Genomic DNA, 15804 nt, shown 5'->3' with positions numbered 1-15804 from the left:
TCCCAGCACGGTGTAAGCTGCATTAAGCAAGGTTGTAATAAGATCCAGACCAAAGAACTCTACAACACACAACAGCTAGCAAGTCCCATGATCAGCGGGTCAGCAGTTAATTGGGACTCCCTGTTATGCACCAGGTGTGTTTTTGGTGGCAAGATTACCTGCTGACAATTAATGGTCCCGTTTTAGAGACCCGCATTAGCAAATTTCGCTTAGATTTGCTTATTAGAGTTAGGCGCTACTTGGTAACTTGACCTGCATGTTGGGAAGTGAGTTTGAAGTGGCACTTATTTAATTAACCGGGTGCATCAGGTAACAAATACCAAAAAACACCTTGTGCATAAACGATGCTAGAGTCTTATTAGACATAATATCACCAACTGGCACTCCTGGATCTGAACAGTCTCTAGTTTACCCACCAATTCTTGAGAAAATTCCCCTTTGGCTTAAAACATTCAACTCTTGCTTTCTGTTTTTTTGCTGGGCAACTGATCCTCAGTGAGATTAAGAACGCTAGCATCCTTTGCAGATTACAAGGAACCATAAAATTATTCAAGTATTGCAATCCCCCAAAACACCTAATGGATCTTTACATTGTTTTACTGACACAGTTTTCTGCATGAGCTCTGCACAACAGTCCTTTTAAGTAGTAATTGGATGAAAAAATAATTAAATGCAGTATGTTTGCATCTGTAGACTGACACTTAGGTCATGTGAATACTTGAATAGCAGGTCTGTCTTGCTATGGCTACAAAGAGGTTTTCAAAAAACTGTAAAGCATTATTTTTTTGTCTGAAATAAATATTTATTATGTGTTTCAAATACAAATGGAATTGTTTTTATTTCTGTGAACATAAAAAACGATTACAGTATAAACCAGATTACTTCTGCCACACATATGGAAGAATAATGGAAGTGAAGGACATTCATTAGGTAAGTGCTCCGTGTATTTTCATTTTACAGACTGTATAATGTGATAAATATATACTGTATATTTACCAAACGAGTCACAGAGAAATACAGTGTTTGACCTTTGAAGAGAAAAATCACTACAACAATAAAATGGTTACATTTTCATAGATTTCATCCAGTTGTGTTCATATTTGTTTATGGAGGGTAATATTCAAAACAATGTTATTTTTAAATAGTAAAATATCTCCTATAATTTGACAGTTGGATGACAAAATCCTGTAAAATGTTGTTGTTTTCTGTGCATTATGGTTTTGCAACTCAAACATAAAAAACATAGCTTTGTAGATTTGGCCAATGTCCCCCTCAAGACTGCCTTTGTGGGACCTCGGGACGGCTTCCAGCACTTGTAATTAGTCTGGCTCACTCTATACAGGTCATAATGATGATTTACAAAACGAAAACATTTTAGAAATACAATTTTTAGTGAAAAAAATAAAAACCGTCCAAGTGCAGAGGCAGCACATAAGGTCAAGAGTGTCTTTTGTAAAAATCTGAGGTGTCTCATGAGAGCATTTGTCAAAAAGGACCCGACCTGTAGTGGATGCTTTGTGTGCTGACACTATGATGGTGACTGGAGATAATGTCAGTTACTAGTCACTAGATGTTGTTCTCTAAGACCTTCTTCTCGAAATATTCAATTTAAGGCTGGAACTGTTGTTGTTTTAACAAAAGGGAGGACATACAAGTGATCAGAGGAGGAGTTCCAGAGAGAGAGATCGGAAAATAGCCAGAGCGCTGGAATTGGTGCAGAGGTGCACAGGGATCCTGAAGGGGACAGGGGAATATTTAAAACAGGTGAGATTTTTGCTTTGTTCCACAAAACGTGATATTTGGGGGATTTGCAGTCATTGTTGCTCTATGTACGACACCCGTTTATAAGCTCCCCCGCAATTTGTCTGCTTAGATAAATACATTTAGGTCCAAAAGACTCTGAGTTGTACAGTTGTCCTCTCCGTTGCAGTCTTTTGGATCATGAAACTCTTTGTGAACAGCCCAAGATACTTATCCAACCAAACTTCAGTAGTCAGGTGTTTCACTACTTCATTGAATAGAAAATGTATTTTCTGATTTATGTAAAATGATTGTTTATTAGCTTGAAGTGTCTTCTTCCAGGATGACTTTCCTGAATCTCTGCATCAGAGGTAGCAAGCACAGTTAGCACTGTCAGAACACTGGCTAAAAAATATTCCAATTTTCCTTCGCTGGGTATTTATGTGTCCCTGGGGGCGATGTGAACACACAGAAGAGGCAGAAAAAGTGTGATAATAATACACGGTGCTATTAACATGATGAGAGTGAAGAGTGGGGGGTCACGAACGTATCCACATAGCGAAAAGTACGTCTGGTGGACCTCCAAGTAAATCTCATCTACCAAAGATCCATAACCCTTACACCAAGTTTTCTTAGCCCAGTCTTCCACACATCTCATCAATTTGTTGTAGTTGCTGCAGAGAAAGAGAGTGAGACTAAAGTCAAGGTGACTCAAAATTACTCAGGCAGTCAAGAATTTCACTTGTAACATTTTTAGAGTGTGTGAAATATGTACAGCATGAATCTGTAGGCTGAGAATCAGATTCCACGACAGCACATTCGGCATTATTCATACATGTAGCTTTAAGAGTTGGGCCTTAGTCTGCTCGGTGAATCCTTGGAAACCACAAGTCACTAGGGAAAAAGTTATTTTCCACAATTGCAGATTGCTGCAGTCGCCTGTAGCTTTTATAAAACACACCACCTTTTCATAAAAAGGTTCACTGCTGCTCAGTAGTTGGTAAGTATTTGCACACAAGTGTGTCTTCCATGGGCAATGGCAACAATCTGCTAGTGACCAAAGTAATCACATGGAAGTTTTTGGTGCAGTAGCATTTTTGCAACCATTTTCACCTAACGACTGGCGGAGGAATACACATTGTGGTTGTCAGAGGGTCACCGATCAGTCTCTCCACCTGGGTGACTGAGGCCTTAACATTTCAGCTTCCTGTTTCCCGTTTAGTTAACAGTATTGCCAGGCAACAGAGCTGTTATGTGTGTTCTACTGACCACAACACACCCAACTGTCTGCAAACAGACCTTCATTTCATGGGATAGCTAAGTAAAGACTTACTAATAAATTAAAAGATCAGGTAAGCATGAATTATTTATTTGGCATCATGAGGTGTTTGGACAGACCAACCCTCTTTCAGAACCCACCCTTAATGCATTTTAAATGGGTCATCATCACATTTTCATTTATCATTAGGGGAAAATCAGCCATAAGATACCAAATAATATAAACATTGTTTATTTCTTGCAAATGCACTATTAAAATATCCTGATGCCAGTGAAATGTACAGGTGCACTGGTTCAAAAAGTGGGAACATATGACTGTGCTGAGTAGGATGTAGCATGAACAAACAACAGCAGATGAATAGAAGCCATGCTTTTTGCCTCAGTTCACCTGGCATGATCATAGATCCATGTCACACAGTTGCATTGCACTTATAGGCGCCTTGTTTATAGGCGCACAAAGCCAAAAACATCAACAGCCTGAGTGTCTTCAAGATTTTTATAAATGGAGAAATCACCCGCTGATGTTTAGGCAGCAGCTTACATTTCAAGTTTAAGCATTAATTTGTCACGTCCTCGGGGCAGAGAAGCAACCGTAGCCTCTCTAAACAAACATAAATCTCGCAACCAGATGTCGCTGCAAAATTTTAGTGTGGAAAAAATCCACCGAGGCTCAATTGAACCTGACAACCAGAAGCCTGATCAACAAGCAAGGCTCCTTGTGACGATGGACACTCCACCCTTACACACCACTTAAACTCTACGGTACCTCATCTCCCAAATTATGCTGACAGTAAAGTATGGATTATTACAGTCATAATTAAAGTCCACTGCCATCCACTCCAGGTAGCACGGCAAAGACTAAAGTCTCCAGAAACAACTGCTGTCTGGAAATACGAGCCCAAGAGCAATGGTCTCACATGTTTTCATTAGAATATGAGTAATTAAAACTTCGACCGACATCAAATGTAATGAGGAGACTGGAAAGCATCTGATTTTCCCATGACTAAAGGTTATTATAAGTCTTTACTGAAAAGGCAGTAAAAAGAAGTGTCTGTATTTCATTGTAGAGTTCAATGAGTGAAAACACAGGAAGGCTGGATCTTTATCCAGCCTTCCTGTGTTTTCACTCATGTTGAGCTCAGCACAGACTCATACATTAATGTTTGGTTAATCACACACCACTCATTCAAGTCTTGGAAACTCATGGGAACCTCTTGTCCAGTTAAATAAAACTCATTTGTCTCTCATATATAAACACACAGAAAAAAAAGAGACAACTTTATATTAGCTAAATTTAAAAAATAAACAAATGAAGAAGAAAAGAAGAGCCTAACATTTACCTTTGAACCATAGGCCACGGGCACATGTTCTGATAGTCACTTGTCTCCATGCTTTTGTTGAAATCCGACAGGCAGTCGTCAACATTGATGTCAAACAGGTCCTTGTTGTATGGTGGAAGGACGGCTTCCGCTGTGATTCCTGAAGAAAATGACATTGCACAGCATAGGCGAGAGTCAGCACTGCTGACTCAATTCAGGATAGCAAAGCCATTGTTTGCACTGTTCATTTTCTTTGTAATAAATTGGATTCATATTGGCTTTCAGTTAAATGTAATGAAGGGTTCTTGTGAATTAGAAGATGTATCAGGCCTGGGTATACAGTGGGGCAAAAAAGTATTTAGTCAGCCACCGATTGTGCAAGTTCCCCCACTTAAAATGATGACAGAGGTCAGTAATTTGCACCAGAGGTACACTTCAACTGTGAGAGACAGAATGTGAAAAAAAAATCCATGAATTCACATGGTAGGATTTGTAAAGAATTTATTTGTAAATCAGGGTGGAAAATAAGTATTTGGTCACCTCAAACAAGGAAAATCCCTGGCTCTCACAGACCTGTAACGTCTTCTGTAAGAAGCTTTTCTGTCCCCCACTCGTTACCTGTATGAGTGGCACCTGTTTGACCTCATCATCTGTATAAAAGACACCTGTCCACAGCCTCAACCAGTCAGACTCCAAACTCCGCCATGGCCAAGACCAAAGAGCTTTCGAAGGACACCAGGAAAAGAATTGTAGACCTGCACCAGACTGGGAAGAGTGAATCTACAATAGGCAAGCAGCTTGGTGTGAAAAAATCAACTGTGGGAGCAATCATCAGAAAATGGAAGACATACAAGACCACTGATAATCTCCCTCGATCTGGGGCTCCACGCAAGATCTCATCCCGTGGGGTCAAAATGATCATGAGAACGGTGAGCAAAGATCCCAGAACCACACGGGGGGACCTGGTGAATGACCTGCAGAGAGCTGGGACCAAAGTAACAAAGGTCACCATCAGTAACACACTACAACGGCAGGGAATCAAATCCCGCAGTGCCAGACATGTTCCGCTGCTGAAGCCAGTGCATGTCCAGGCCCGTCTGAAGTTTGCCAGAGAGCACATGGATGATACAGCAGAGGATTGGGAGAATGTCATGTGGTCAGATGAAACCAAAGTAGAACTTTTTGGTATAAACTCAACTCGTCGTGTTTGGAGGAAGAAGAATACTGAGTTGCATCCCAAGAACACCATACCTACTGTGAAGCATGGGAGTGGAAACATCATGCTATGGGGCTGTTTTTCTGCCAAGGGGACAGGACGACTGATCCGTGTTAAGGACAGAATGAATGGGGCCAAGTATCGTGAGATTTTGAGCCAAAACCTCCTTCCATCAGTGAGAACTTTGAAGATGAAACGAGGCTGGGTCTTCCAACATGACAATGATCCAAAACACACCGCCCGGGCAACAAAGGAGTGGCTCCGTAAGAAGCATTTGAAAGTCCTGGAGTGGCCTAGCCAGTCTCCAGACCTCAACCCCATAGAAAATCTGTGGCGGGAGTTGAAAGTCCGTGTTGCTCGGCGACAGCCCCAAAACATCACTGCTCTTGAGAAGATCTGCATGGAGGAATGGGCCAAAATACCAGCTACTGTGTGTGCAAACCTGGTAAAGACCTATAGTAAACGTTTGACCTCTGTTATTGCCAACAAAGGTTATGTTACAAAGTATTGAGTTGTATTTTTGTTATTGACCAAATACTTATTTTCCACCCTGATTTACGAATAAATTCTTTACAAATCCTACCATGTGAATTCATGGATTTTTTTTTTCACATTCTGTCTCTCACAGTTGAAGTGTACCTCTGGTGCAAATTACTGACCTCTGTCATCATTTTAAGTGGGGGAACTTGCACAATCGGTGGCTGACTAAATACTTTTTTGCCCCACTGTATCTTGTAATTCCCCAATTTGGAAACATAAATGTAAAAATTGTCCATCTTCAGCTTTTCAGGGTCTCTATATTTATATTTATTTATTTAAATTATATTTATAGTTCATGTGGTGTCCTTAAAGGAAACTTCATTTACACCCATTTTTTTATATGACAAATAATTCTGTCTTCACTGAATCTTGCAAATATATGCATGCAGATGAAATGAATGAAATATTCAAGCTTAAAATCTTTTCTGATATGTTGTGTAATTTGTTGAAAATCACACAAAACAAAAGGTACAACTGCCATAGCAGTATAATGATAAATAATATTGCATGCAGTGAAAGCTGCTGGTTTAATTGTGCCCCCTTTACTCCTTCACTTTGCAAACTGTAGCCAAATATGTGTTGATAGACCACGCAGTAAAACTGAAATATATTATTAGCTTCATTAGCTCCCTTTGCCCTTTAGTGTGACTCCAAAATTGCTACAAGCAGCTACATCTAATGCATGTTTGTGGAGCATATTAACATTATTATAACTCATTGAACTTCCAGATGCTTTTATTTGTTCCCTGTGAGACATCTCCACCCCGAACCCAGCCCCCTCTGCCACCCAAGGTTCTCCTTTGCCGGCCCATTTAAAAAACCCTGGAAACGCTCCCATTTTCCTGTTGTGAATAACTGCTGTTTTGTCTGTCTTGATACATTTAGCTATAAAACCTTAAAAGAAAAAGAGATTCTTCTAACCCAAATATACCTTTTAAGTTCTTCTTGGTCTGCAATGATTGTGTGATTGACTACACTTACCTGCGCAGATAAAGAAGATTGCCAGCAGGTAAGCAGTCAGCATGATCTATTAAAAGATTGTTATGAGAATTCATTAATACACCGAACAACCACTGGTTTACATGCTCAGCATGCACAGAGTGCAGGTGTTGACGGAGCCATCTGCACCAGTGTGACACCTCTCACTTTTTTTGCAGCACAGTCTCCGACCACCTTGGCTCCTTCACGTTATCAGGCACCTTTACACAGACCAACAGACAGTCTTGCTGTCTCTGGCTCATATCGAGTCCCCTGAGGAAGTCCAAGTTGTGAAAGAAGGGGTATTTGGTTACACGGTTCCTCTGTAGCTTACTTGCAGCCTCTGAAGATCGCACAGTGGCTTAAGGGCTGTTGACAGCACTCATAAGACCGGTAGTGTTCCTGACACTGCAGTGGTTTTGACATTTTTTAGGTTGTGGATCATCTACACTTGTTAGTTGTGGTTTGCTTCTGATAAGTGATCCATTTCCTTTCTCCCACATTTTGTTTTCCTCCCTGCTGTCTGTCAGGGCCTTGGGGTCACGGTCACATAAATCCCACCATTCAGCAACTGTGCAAACAGACTGGGTTTTCCTTTTCAACGTTTTTTACGAGATTATTTTTGGGACCAATTTGCTTCATGCAGTTGAAATGACTGCTGACAAAGTAGTGATAAGCTAAAATAACTTTTCATGCAGCCCTATATTACATTAATAATGCAAGATGGTTTTCAAATGGGGATGTGCCTACTGTGCATGTGTGTTTTTGCTAGTAGGGATAGTCAGATCACTCCTCAGCTCCCTACAAACCTAAATTCTCCATTCCGTTTTTATTCTGTTAATTTGTCTTGTTGAGCTTTACAAAATGACACTTTCTCCAGCTGAATATTCAGTTTTGTTTTCTCTGCTTCCTCCCCTCAGTGGAGTGTTAATTCCTTGAAATGCACATAATGGTTTCCACATTTGACATTTCTTGTATTTTCTAGTTATGATGCACAATAACAAAGAGAAAGAAAAGAGACCCTTTCCTATTTTGTCAGTCTGCATTTAAAAGGTAGACATACATTTAACATTTAAGGTTTCAACTTTCACTTCAATCACAAGCATACACCTTGAAATAAAAGGAAAGAAAAAGGATGTGTATGAAGACATGATGTCCATCTGCTTCCTGGACATTCCCACAAACTAATGAATTTATCTCGTGGGAGGAAAAAGTGAAAACAGATGTTGCCATGGAATGTTGAAAAGCATTTTCTTCTCTCATGTGCACATGTGATGTTTGTCCCTCTATAAAACCACATATACTGTCAGTGATGTAAATGCACGAATTGTTATATTGCAGTTGGTTTTACAACCTATGCGGCGATCCATCCAGCCAACACTTGTAAATCATTTTACGAAACCCAAAACCTATAAAGATAAAAGTTCTACAGTCACGTACCTCTGTTGTTAACCAGCTGTTGTAGATCCCTGGTGAAAGTGGAACCTGTTGAAGATGCTGCCGATTGTTTACCAGCCAGCTATTAGACGCACGACTTCTCACACAAAGCTTCTGTAGTGATCTGGTGCTGTTTCTTATCGGTGGAACTCAGAGCTAATTGGATTGTGCAACAGAAATGAACAGCCTGCTCCCGTTCCCAGACCAAGCCTGCCTGTTCCCATGCTACCCAAAGGCGTGTTCCAGTCAGAGCCCCCCTAGAGAGACTTTGGCAAAACTCTAAGAGTCAAAAGCCAGGGCACAGGCACCACAGATACATATTTAATGTAAATGTTTATGCTTTGTGTTAAATCATATTCTTATCCAGCTTCACAGCAGTGGAATATGGGGTGGGGTGGGAATTAAGGGGTGGGTTTGTGTGTGCAAAGTCAGCACACACAAACTGAAAGAGACTCACAATCAGAGGAAATTTGTTATTTCCAACTCCAACACACCCAAGCGTTATGATTGGGATCTGTTAGTTTTAACTCTGCTTAGAGCTGTCTTTAGATCCCCAATCTAGAGTCAAACTTATAGTTTACCTCTGCTATTTCAAAATGGTTACTACATTATGTTTTTATGAAGACCCTGATGAAGGCCACATTGCTCAACGCTTCAGTAAAACAGTAACACTGCTTTATATACCACTAAGTGTTCTACACTCTTCAGACTTTCCTCTCCTTGGCATCTTGGAAGCAGGTGAAGTTAATCCCTGCACTGTCTCTGTTTTTTTATTTTTCTTCCCATAAAATTACCCCAGCTTTTCCAGCATAATGCTACGTAACGTGTTCAGTGCTCAAACCTGTTGAAATATAAGCTGGTTCTCAAAAGGCAGCAAGACAGAACTGGCTGCACACCACGTGATGATTAAATGGAAAAGAAGTATGAGAACCCTGCACTGGCAAGACATACATCTTCACAGTTGCAAGCAGAAACTTGGCTTCGCTTATATAGAGCATTTACTGGAGGCCTGTCTTAAAATCAAAGTTTCTTGGATGAGAGGTGAAACATCTTTAAGTAACTTAAAGAAGTCCAGACGCTTTTCTTTCCAAGCTCCTTAGACTGTCTTAAACGTAGCTACTTTTCTCCCAAATACAAGGATGGCTTGTCACTACCCGATCCGTACCGGAAACCCGATCGGTACCCCGCATGCGCAAATCTTACGTCACTTCCTCTCTTTGCCAGCATTGCGACATTCAATATATTTGAATGATACGGTTAGCGCCCAGTTAGCTCCTAGCATTTCTCAACAGCTCTGCCTCCTTTTCGACTACCGGGACATTTAAACAATGGATAATCCGTATCCGCAACAAATTTTTGCTTTTCTCCTCAACAGAAAGCGTCCCCCGATTGAACAACAGCGCCGTAAAATAAGAACAATGGCGCCTAATGACAGAGTTAATAATACAGACTTTGTAATATGTCACGTGAAGATTCAGCAGGCAGATGAAGTGTTTACTGGCAATTGACAGTGATAGCGGACATCATCATCACTATTCCAACAATCCTCTCCACACAGACAAGCATAAACACACTCGATTATCACTAAATCAAATTTAACACACGTTTGTAATGACGCCAATTCAGTTTATTCATTCGCTCGGTCAGCAGGTGGCAGTATCCTCGTACACTGGGGCGTAAACTGCCATTAAACGACCAGAAGAAGAAGAAAACATCTGCACATGCGCGGTACGGATCGGGTAGACCCGATTTGTACGGTCCGACTTTGCACATGCGCAGTAAGGATTGGGGAGTACCGATCCGTAACTACCTTTTTATTTTTCGTTTTTGTCTACATTGTACTGAAATGCGTCATTATTGCAAACATTTTAAGATATACTTATTATTCTTAACATCTTAACAGATACTCTGACCCGTAACTATCGTAAAACGCTACGACCGGAAGTAGACACCTTTCGCGCATGCGGGGTACCGATCGGGTTTCCGGTACGGATCGGGTAGTGACATGGCTGTTAGCTTTGATCCCTGGATCCTCCAGCCCGTGTGTCAAAGGGTCTTGAGGCTACTGTTGTTTTGGTTGTTTGTATACAAATAAAAGTTAATTGAGTAAGATTGTGAAATTCGATATGTATTCACTGCTTCCATTAGCGAGCGATCAATAAAAACGGTATTAACAGCATGAAGTACCCTGCCTTGGGCTTTGAGTGCCTAGTAATGGTGGAAAATGCTTCATAAATTCCAGTCCATTTACAAAGATATTGGTTGTATCATATAACCGACAATATCAAAATGACAGTGGAAGGGTAATTTTGTGCTGCTTTTGCACTCAGAACTGTCTTCTGTACTGCGTGGTGCAGTAGACTCTAGAAACCCCCATACATCAAAAAATTGTTAAATGCATGATTAGTGGGATTCAATAAATGTGGTACAAAAGTTAAACAGAAAATTTCATTGCATAACAATCATATTTAAAGTGAAATATAAATATTGTGTCAATAATGAGAATAAATTGTACTAATTTTGTCAATAATACTTTTGGAATGAAGGGGTGGAATGGTGGCCATAATCTGATATTTTGAGAACAACTTTTCACGACCTAATTTTTGGCAGAATTGATTTTGATACTATCTTAGTAGACTGTTGTTATCAGGCTACTAGATGCTATGGAGAATTCAGCTGTATGGCAAATCCTTTACCTGCACCTGGAGGATGATTTTCGCAATTCTGCTCTGGTTGCTCAAGAGAGTCCTCTAAATCTGATCAAGGGTAAGGCATAGATGGCGCCAGTGACCATCTTTCTCTTGGAAGGAGGCAGCTAGCAGACATGGCTAATCTTGCCCCATGGAGCAACTTACCCCAGTCTCTCCCTTCTTCTCCCAGGACTGCCTGGGGAATGTAACAATGCCCCAAAACAGAGTCCACTAAATCCAAAGGATCAACTGCCAGCATCCCAGTGCTCGACACCATGCGACACCCCCAGAGATCTTGGGTCCTGTCCATGACCTGAAGAACTCAGAGATGTTTTGGCAGCACAAAAAGGCCCGACACATTAGGGTTTTAATGTTTTGGCTGATGAAAATTTGCAGCACATAAAAAGATCATTAAAAGTGATGTTAACATGTTTAACTTTGCTAGAATAATTGAAAAAGGAGGATTGTAGGATTTTATTGTCAGTAATGGAGCAAAAGTGTATGAATGCCTATTACACAGTCACACATGATGTAATGGTGGCTTAACACACTGTCATGTGTGGAGCGTATGTTGCACCTCTTGGAGACAGGGCATGGGAAATTTCTCGCCTATGACATGAGAAAGATATTTCCTCTTCTTTGACTGACCCAAGGATGCTAGTTAGGGCTTCCAGGCCTGCGTTCCAGCTCCAGCGTGACGTCAGTGTCGCTCCTTGTGTAACATGCTTCAACTTAGCTGGTCTGGGTGTATGAAGTAATGTCTGTCAGGGCCTTCTATCCTGCAACAAAGCATTCACTGTCGGACCAGTGGTTGAAAGAAATGCTACTGGCCTGTCAAATAGATCAAGTAAGTTGAGAGATAAGATATGAAATATCAAACTCAAATATTTTGGTGTCTAGGTTACAGAAAGTCCAATGTCACTACGTCATCACCGGCTTGTATATAAAGCACATTTGAGCTTCATATTAACACTATTGGTAATAAAATAGTTTGGCTTTTGATTAAAGCCACAAAGTGTGGAATAGCTTTGCCTTTGAAGCCCCTCTGAGGTAATGTAACAGAACCTTCATGGCAAACAATGCAGGGAATTACTCTGAAACCCTGATGAGAACATTTCCAATTTTATGGCCTGAATTACAATATGAAGAGGGACAACCACACCCTGCTTGCATTACAAGGGTCTTGTGATTTCTTTTTCAACCATGGTGCATGCTGCATGGTGGCAAAAGTACTAGGTTTCACTAAACAGCTGGTATATCAAATATTCTTTGTTTGAAATTGCCAGCCACTCTGCCCAAGTACATTTTAGTACTGATATTTTCTAATTCACTTTAAAGCACATCTGAGCAAATATCTTAGAGCTGCACATCCATGATGTGAATCTACACATTCCACAACATCCCAAAGTTTCTCTGTTGGAATTTTACAGTGAAGATGACTTGAGTTCAGTGAACTCATTGTCATGTTCAAGCAACCAGTTTGAGCTCTGGTGCATTATCCTGGAAGCAGCCATCAGAAGATGGTAGTGTCTGGGATTTAAGTGATGCTAGTACTAAGAGAATATATCCTCCACTTCATTACACATCACTCTGAACTCTTGATAAAAGGCAAAGTCGATCCATGTCCATACATGAATTCTGCCCTGCCATCCAAATGTTGCAGAAGAAACTGAGACTACTTAGACCAGGCAATATTTTTTCCAATCCCCTGTTGTCCAATTTTAGTTAGGCAGTGTGAATTGTAACCTCAGTTTCCTGTTCTTAGCTGACCAAAGTGCCGCCCGGTGTGGTTTCCTGCTGTTTTTCTGCGAGATAGGAAATAACTGGGTGAAATAACTTTTCTGGCATCAACAGAAAAGTTATTTCATCAACAAGTCATTTCACCCAGAGAAATACCTCTCACTGGTATTTTCTCTTTTTCAGAGCACTCTCTGAAAATGTTAAATATGGTTGTATTTGAAATTACCAGCAGATCAACAGTTTCTGAAATACTCTGACCGTCCCATCTGGCCACATTTAAAGTCACTTAAATCACCTTTCTTTGCCATTGCTCAATTTTAACTTCAGCAGGTGGTCTTAAACACATCTACATGCCTAAATATTAGGGGTGCAACGATACTCGTATCGATATTGAACCGTTCGATACAGTGCTTTCGGTTCGGTACGCATATGTATCGAACAATACAAAATTTTTAATTTATTTTATCAACTTTTCTTCTGACGATGCTGTCTGTGTTGAGCGCTCAGTGGATCTGCGTTTGACTACTCCGCTTAGGCTGCACTGTCGAGTGCAGATCCACTGAGCGCAGCGCAAGCTAGCAAGACAGAAGCTAAGCTCGTTGCAACATGGCAAATTGAACCTCCCCCACCCTCATTCAGATCTGGCCTTTGGAACTATTTTGTTCTTCATGTGATGTATGACCCTGAAGGTAAGCGCGTCATGGACAAAAGTAAAACAGTATGTCGGATGTGCCACGCAATGCTCAATTACATTGGTGGGAACTAGTGTGTTAGCGCAGTTAGCTCGTTAACGTGTTGGCCGTCCAGCCCCACGCACAGGGTGATCCGCGGTAGCTCGTTAACGGAGATTTGCCGTGTTGTGGCGTTAACGTCATTTTAACGAGATTAACGCTGACAGCACTAGTGGGAACACAACGGATATGACTGCACATTTACGCCGACATCATCCTCGTGCAAAGACAAGTGTAAGCAGACAAAAACAACAAGCACGCATACAAACTTTACCCGAGTCATTTAGACAGCCGTTAGCACATGATTCTCCTTATGGGGACCTGATATGTTTAATATGCTGCTGAGAATATAGCCCAGAAGAAGCGTATAGTATAGCTTTTATTTTGGAAAGAGCCATTTCTCTGTAATAAACTCTCTTTTCCAAAGATAAGTGATTTCTCAATCAGATTTCTTTTTTTTATTACTTTGTTGTTTTAGCAACATTAAATTTAAAAACTGTACTTTTGAATTAAAATATATATTTATAATTTTAATAAATGACAAACTAAAAAGGCATGAACATTTTTTTTGTATCGAAAAAATATCGAACCATATCCTTGTGTATCGTTGCACCCCTACTAAATACATTCAGCTGCTTCCATCTGACTGGCTACTCTGATATTTGTATATAACAATGCGGCTGTGGCTTAGGAACAGGTCATCTACTGAGTGACCTAACTGGAGGGTCAGCAGTTTGATCCGTGTATGTTGGCTTGCCTGTAAGGAAGATATTCCCGGCAGTGGAGCCATCAGATGTACATGTGACAGGCAAAAAACAACACAGAATAAATCGTCAATGAATATGTGTGTCAGTAAGTGTAAATGGGGACTCTACAGTGTGCCTTGTAGGGTTCCATTACTATTAGAAATCTTTGAATTTATCTGATAAAATAAGAGTCACATTTATTTAAAAGTAAATGTTAAGTGATAACAGTATAGCAAACTGCTAAACGGGTCTTTAATGTACAATATTTTTCCTACAGCACTTACCATTTGGGTGATGACATCCTTTTCATTGTCTGTGTCTGTAAATCATCACATTCCTTCCCATACAGCTTTCAAAGCAACTTAACGCAAATACCAGTTAGTCACAGAACCTTAAAGAAATATATAAGACTGTTGGTTATGTACATAAAAAAATGTGTGGAAAAAGTGTTTTGTCAACTTCTGTCTCTCGAACCTCCCACCTCTCTCATCATCATTCTTCTCCTGGGTTTATCTGTGAAAACATTTTCCACTCCGTTTCATGAGAGACGCTATCCAAACAGCACGTGCGCCGTCTTTAAAAGACGCACAACGTTAACTAAACCGTGTCTACCTGCTGTGTACTCTGTTTGCTCTGTAAACTGTTCCTGAAATGGAAATGTTTTCTTACGACCACTCCTCAATACGATGATATTCTGTGTGTACGTGCTGCTTAGCAACTCTGAATGAATGGGCGACGGCTGAACAATGTCGGGATGTCTAATTTTACGCTTAAGCGGAACAACCTGATATTACGGCGCTGAGAGATATTTTAACTGGGCTCCTGAAAGATCCATCTCCCAAAGAGTCATTTAGCTGAGACAAATGGAATATTACCGAAGGTGATCACATTTTCCAGAGTCGGTTATTTCCCTCAGTCATGGATAAATTCAAAGGACAGAATTGAAAAGGAGGCTGATATTTAGGAGGATACTGATAGAAAACTATACACACGAGGCTGATGACAATGCAGAATTTAGAATTAGTTTCAGAAAAAGAAAGCATAAAAATCCAACAAAATGTACTGTATTAATATTCTGCACATGAATCTCTAGAAAAAACACACACACCATCGCAAGTGAAGGTTTATGAAATAAATGGCTATCCGCAATGTTCTCTGTGGGTTTGGAGAAGCAGGCTCTGCAGCAGATCTGTGGAGCAGATTATTATTTGATTACTCCAGAGAGCACCAAATAGGCCCGAAGCAAAACCCAGGACTCTGTTCAACCTTAATTTTATCAAACAGTGGCTGCACATGAAGCTCTGGGACTGATTATGAATCCGGTGTCCAGCGGTCACCCTAATCAGTGTGTAATTAAAGGCATGGCGTCCCAGTCATGTCTGTAAATAC

The 15804-nt window shown here is 40.6% G+C and overlaps 1 protein-coding gene across 1 annotated transcript; it reads right to left on the bottom strand.

The window, feature by feature from the left end:
• Nucleotides 1-795: 795 nt before the first annotated feature.
• On the bottom strand, nt 796-4513 carry LOC148098116 (receptor activity-modifying protein 1). Its single transcript, XM_087830008.1, has 2 exons — nt 4359-4513; nt 796-2414 (listed from the first exon to the last, which is right to left on the bottom strand). Exons 1-2 carry the CDS (start codon nt 4511-4513, stop codon nt 2180-2182), a joined length of 390 nt encoding a protein of 129 aa, XP_087686134.1. The 3' UTR covers nt 796-2179.
• Between the last annotated feature and the right edge of the window lie 11291 nt (nt 4514-15804).

The sequence above is a fragment of the Neolamprologus brichardi genome, chromosome 16 (assembly GCF_056152115.1).
Source record: "Neolamprologus brichardi isolate AB-2024 chromosome 16, ASM5615211v1, whole genome shotgun sequence".
Taxonomy (NCBI): domain Eukaryota; kingdom Metazoa; phylum Chordata; class Actinopteri; order Cichliformes; family Cichlidae; genus Neolamprologus; species Neolamprologus brichardi.
This window is presented reverse-complemented; position numbering and strand designations above follow the sequence as displayed.

Excerpts from the sequence above, each read along its gene's own strand:
- LOC148098116 (XM_087830008.1), bottom strand. The coding sequence starts at position 4,513 with ATGTCATTTTCTTCAGGAATCACAGCGGAAGCCGTCCTTCCACCATAC. Across the intron at positions 2,415-4,358 it reads CCGTGGCCTATGGTTCAAAG|CAACTACAACAAATTGATGA; the intron begins GTAAATGTTAGG and ends CTTTCTCTGCAG.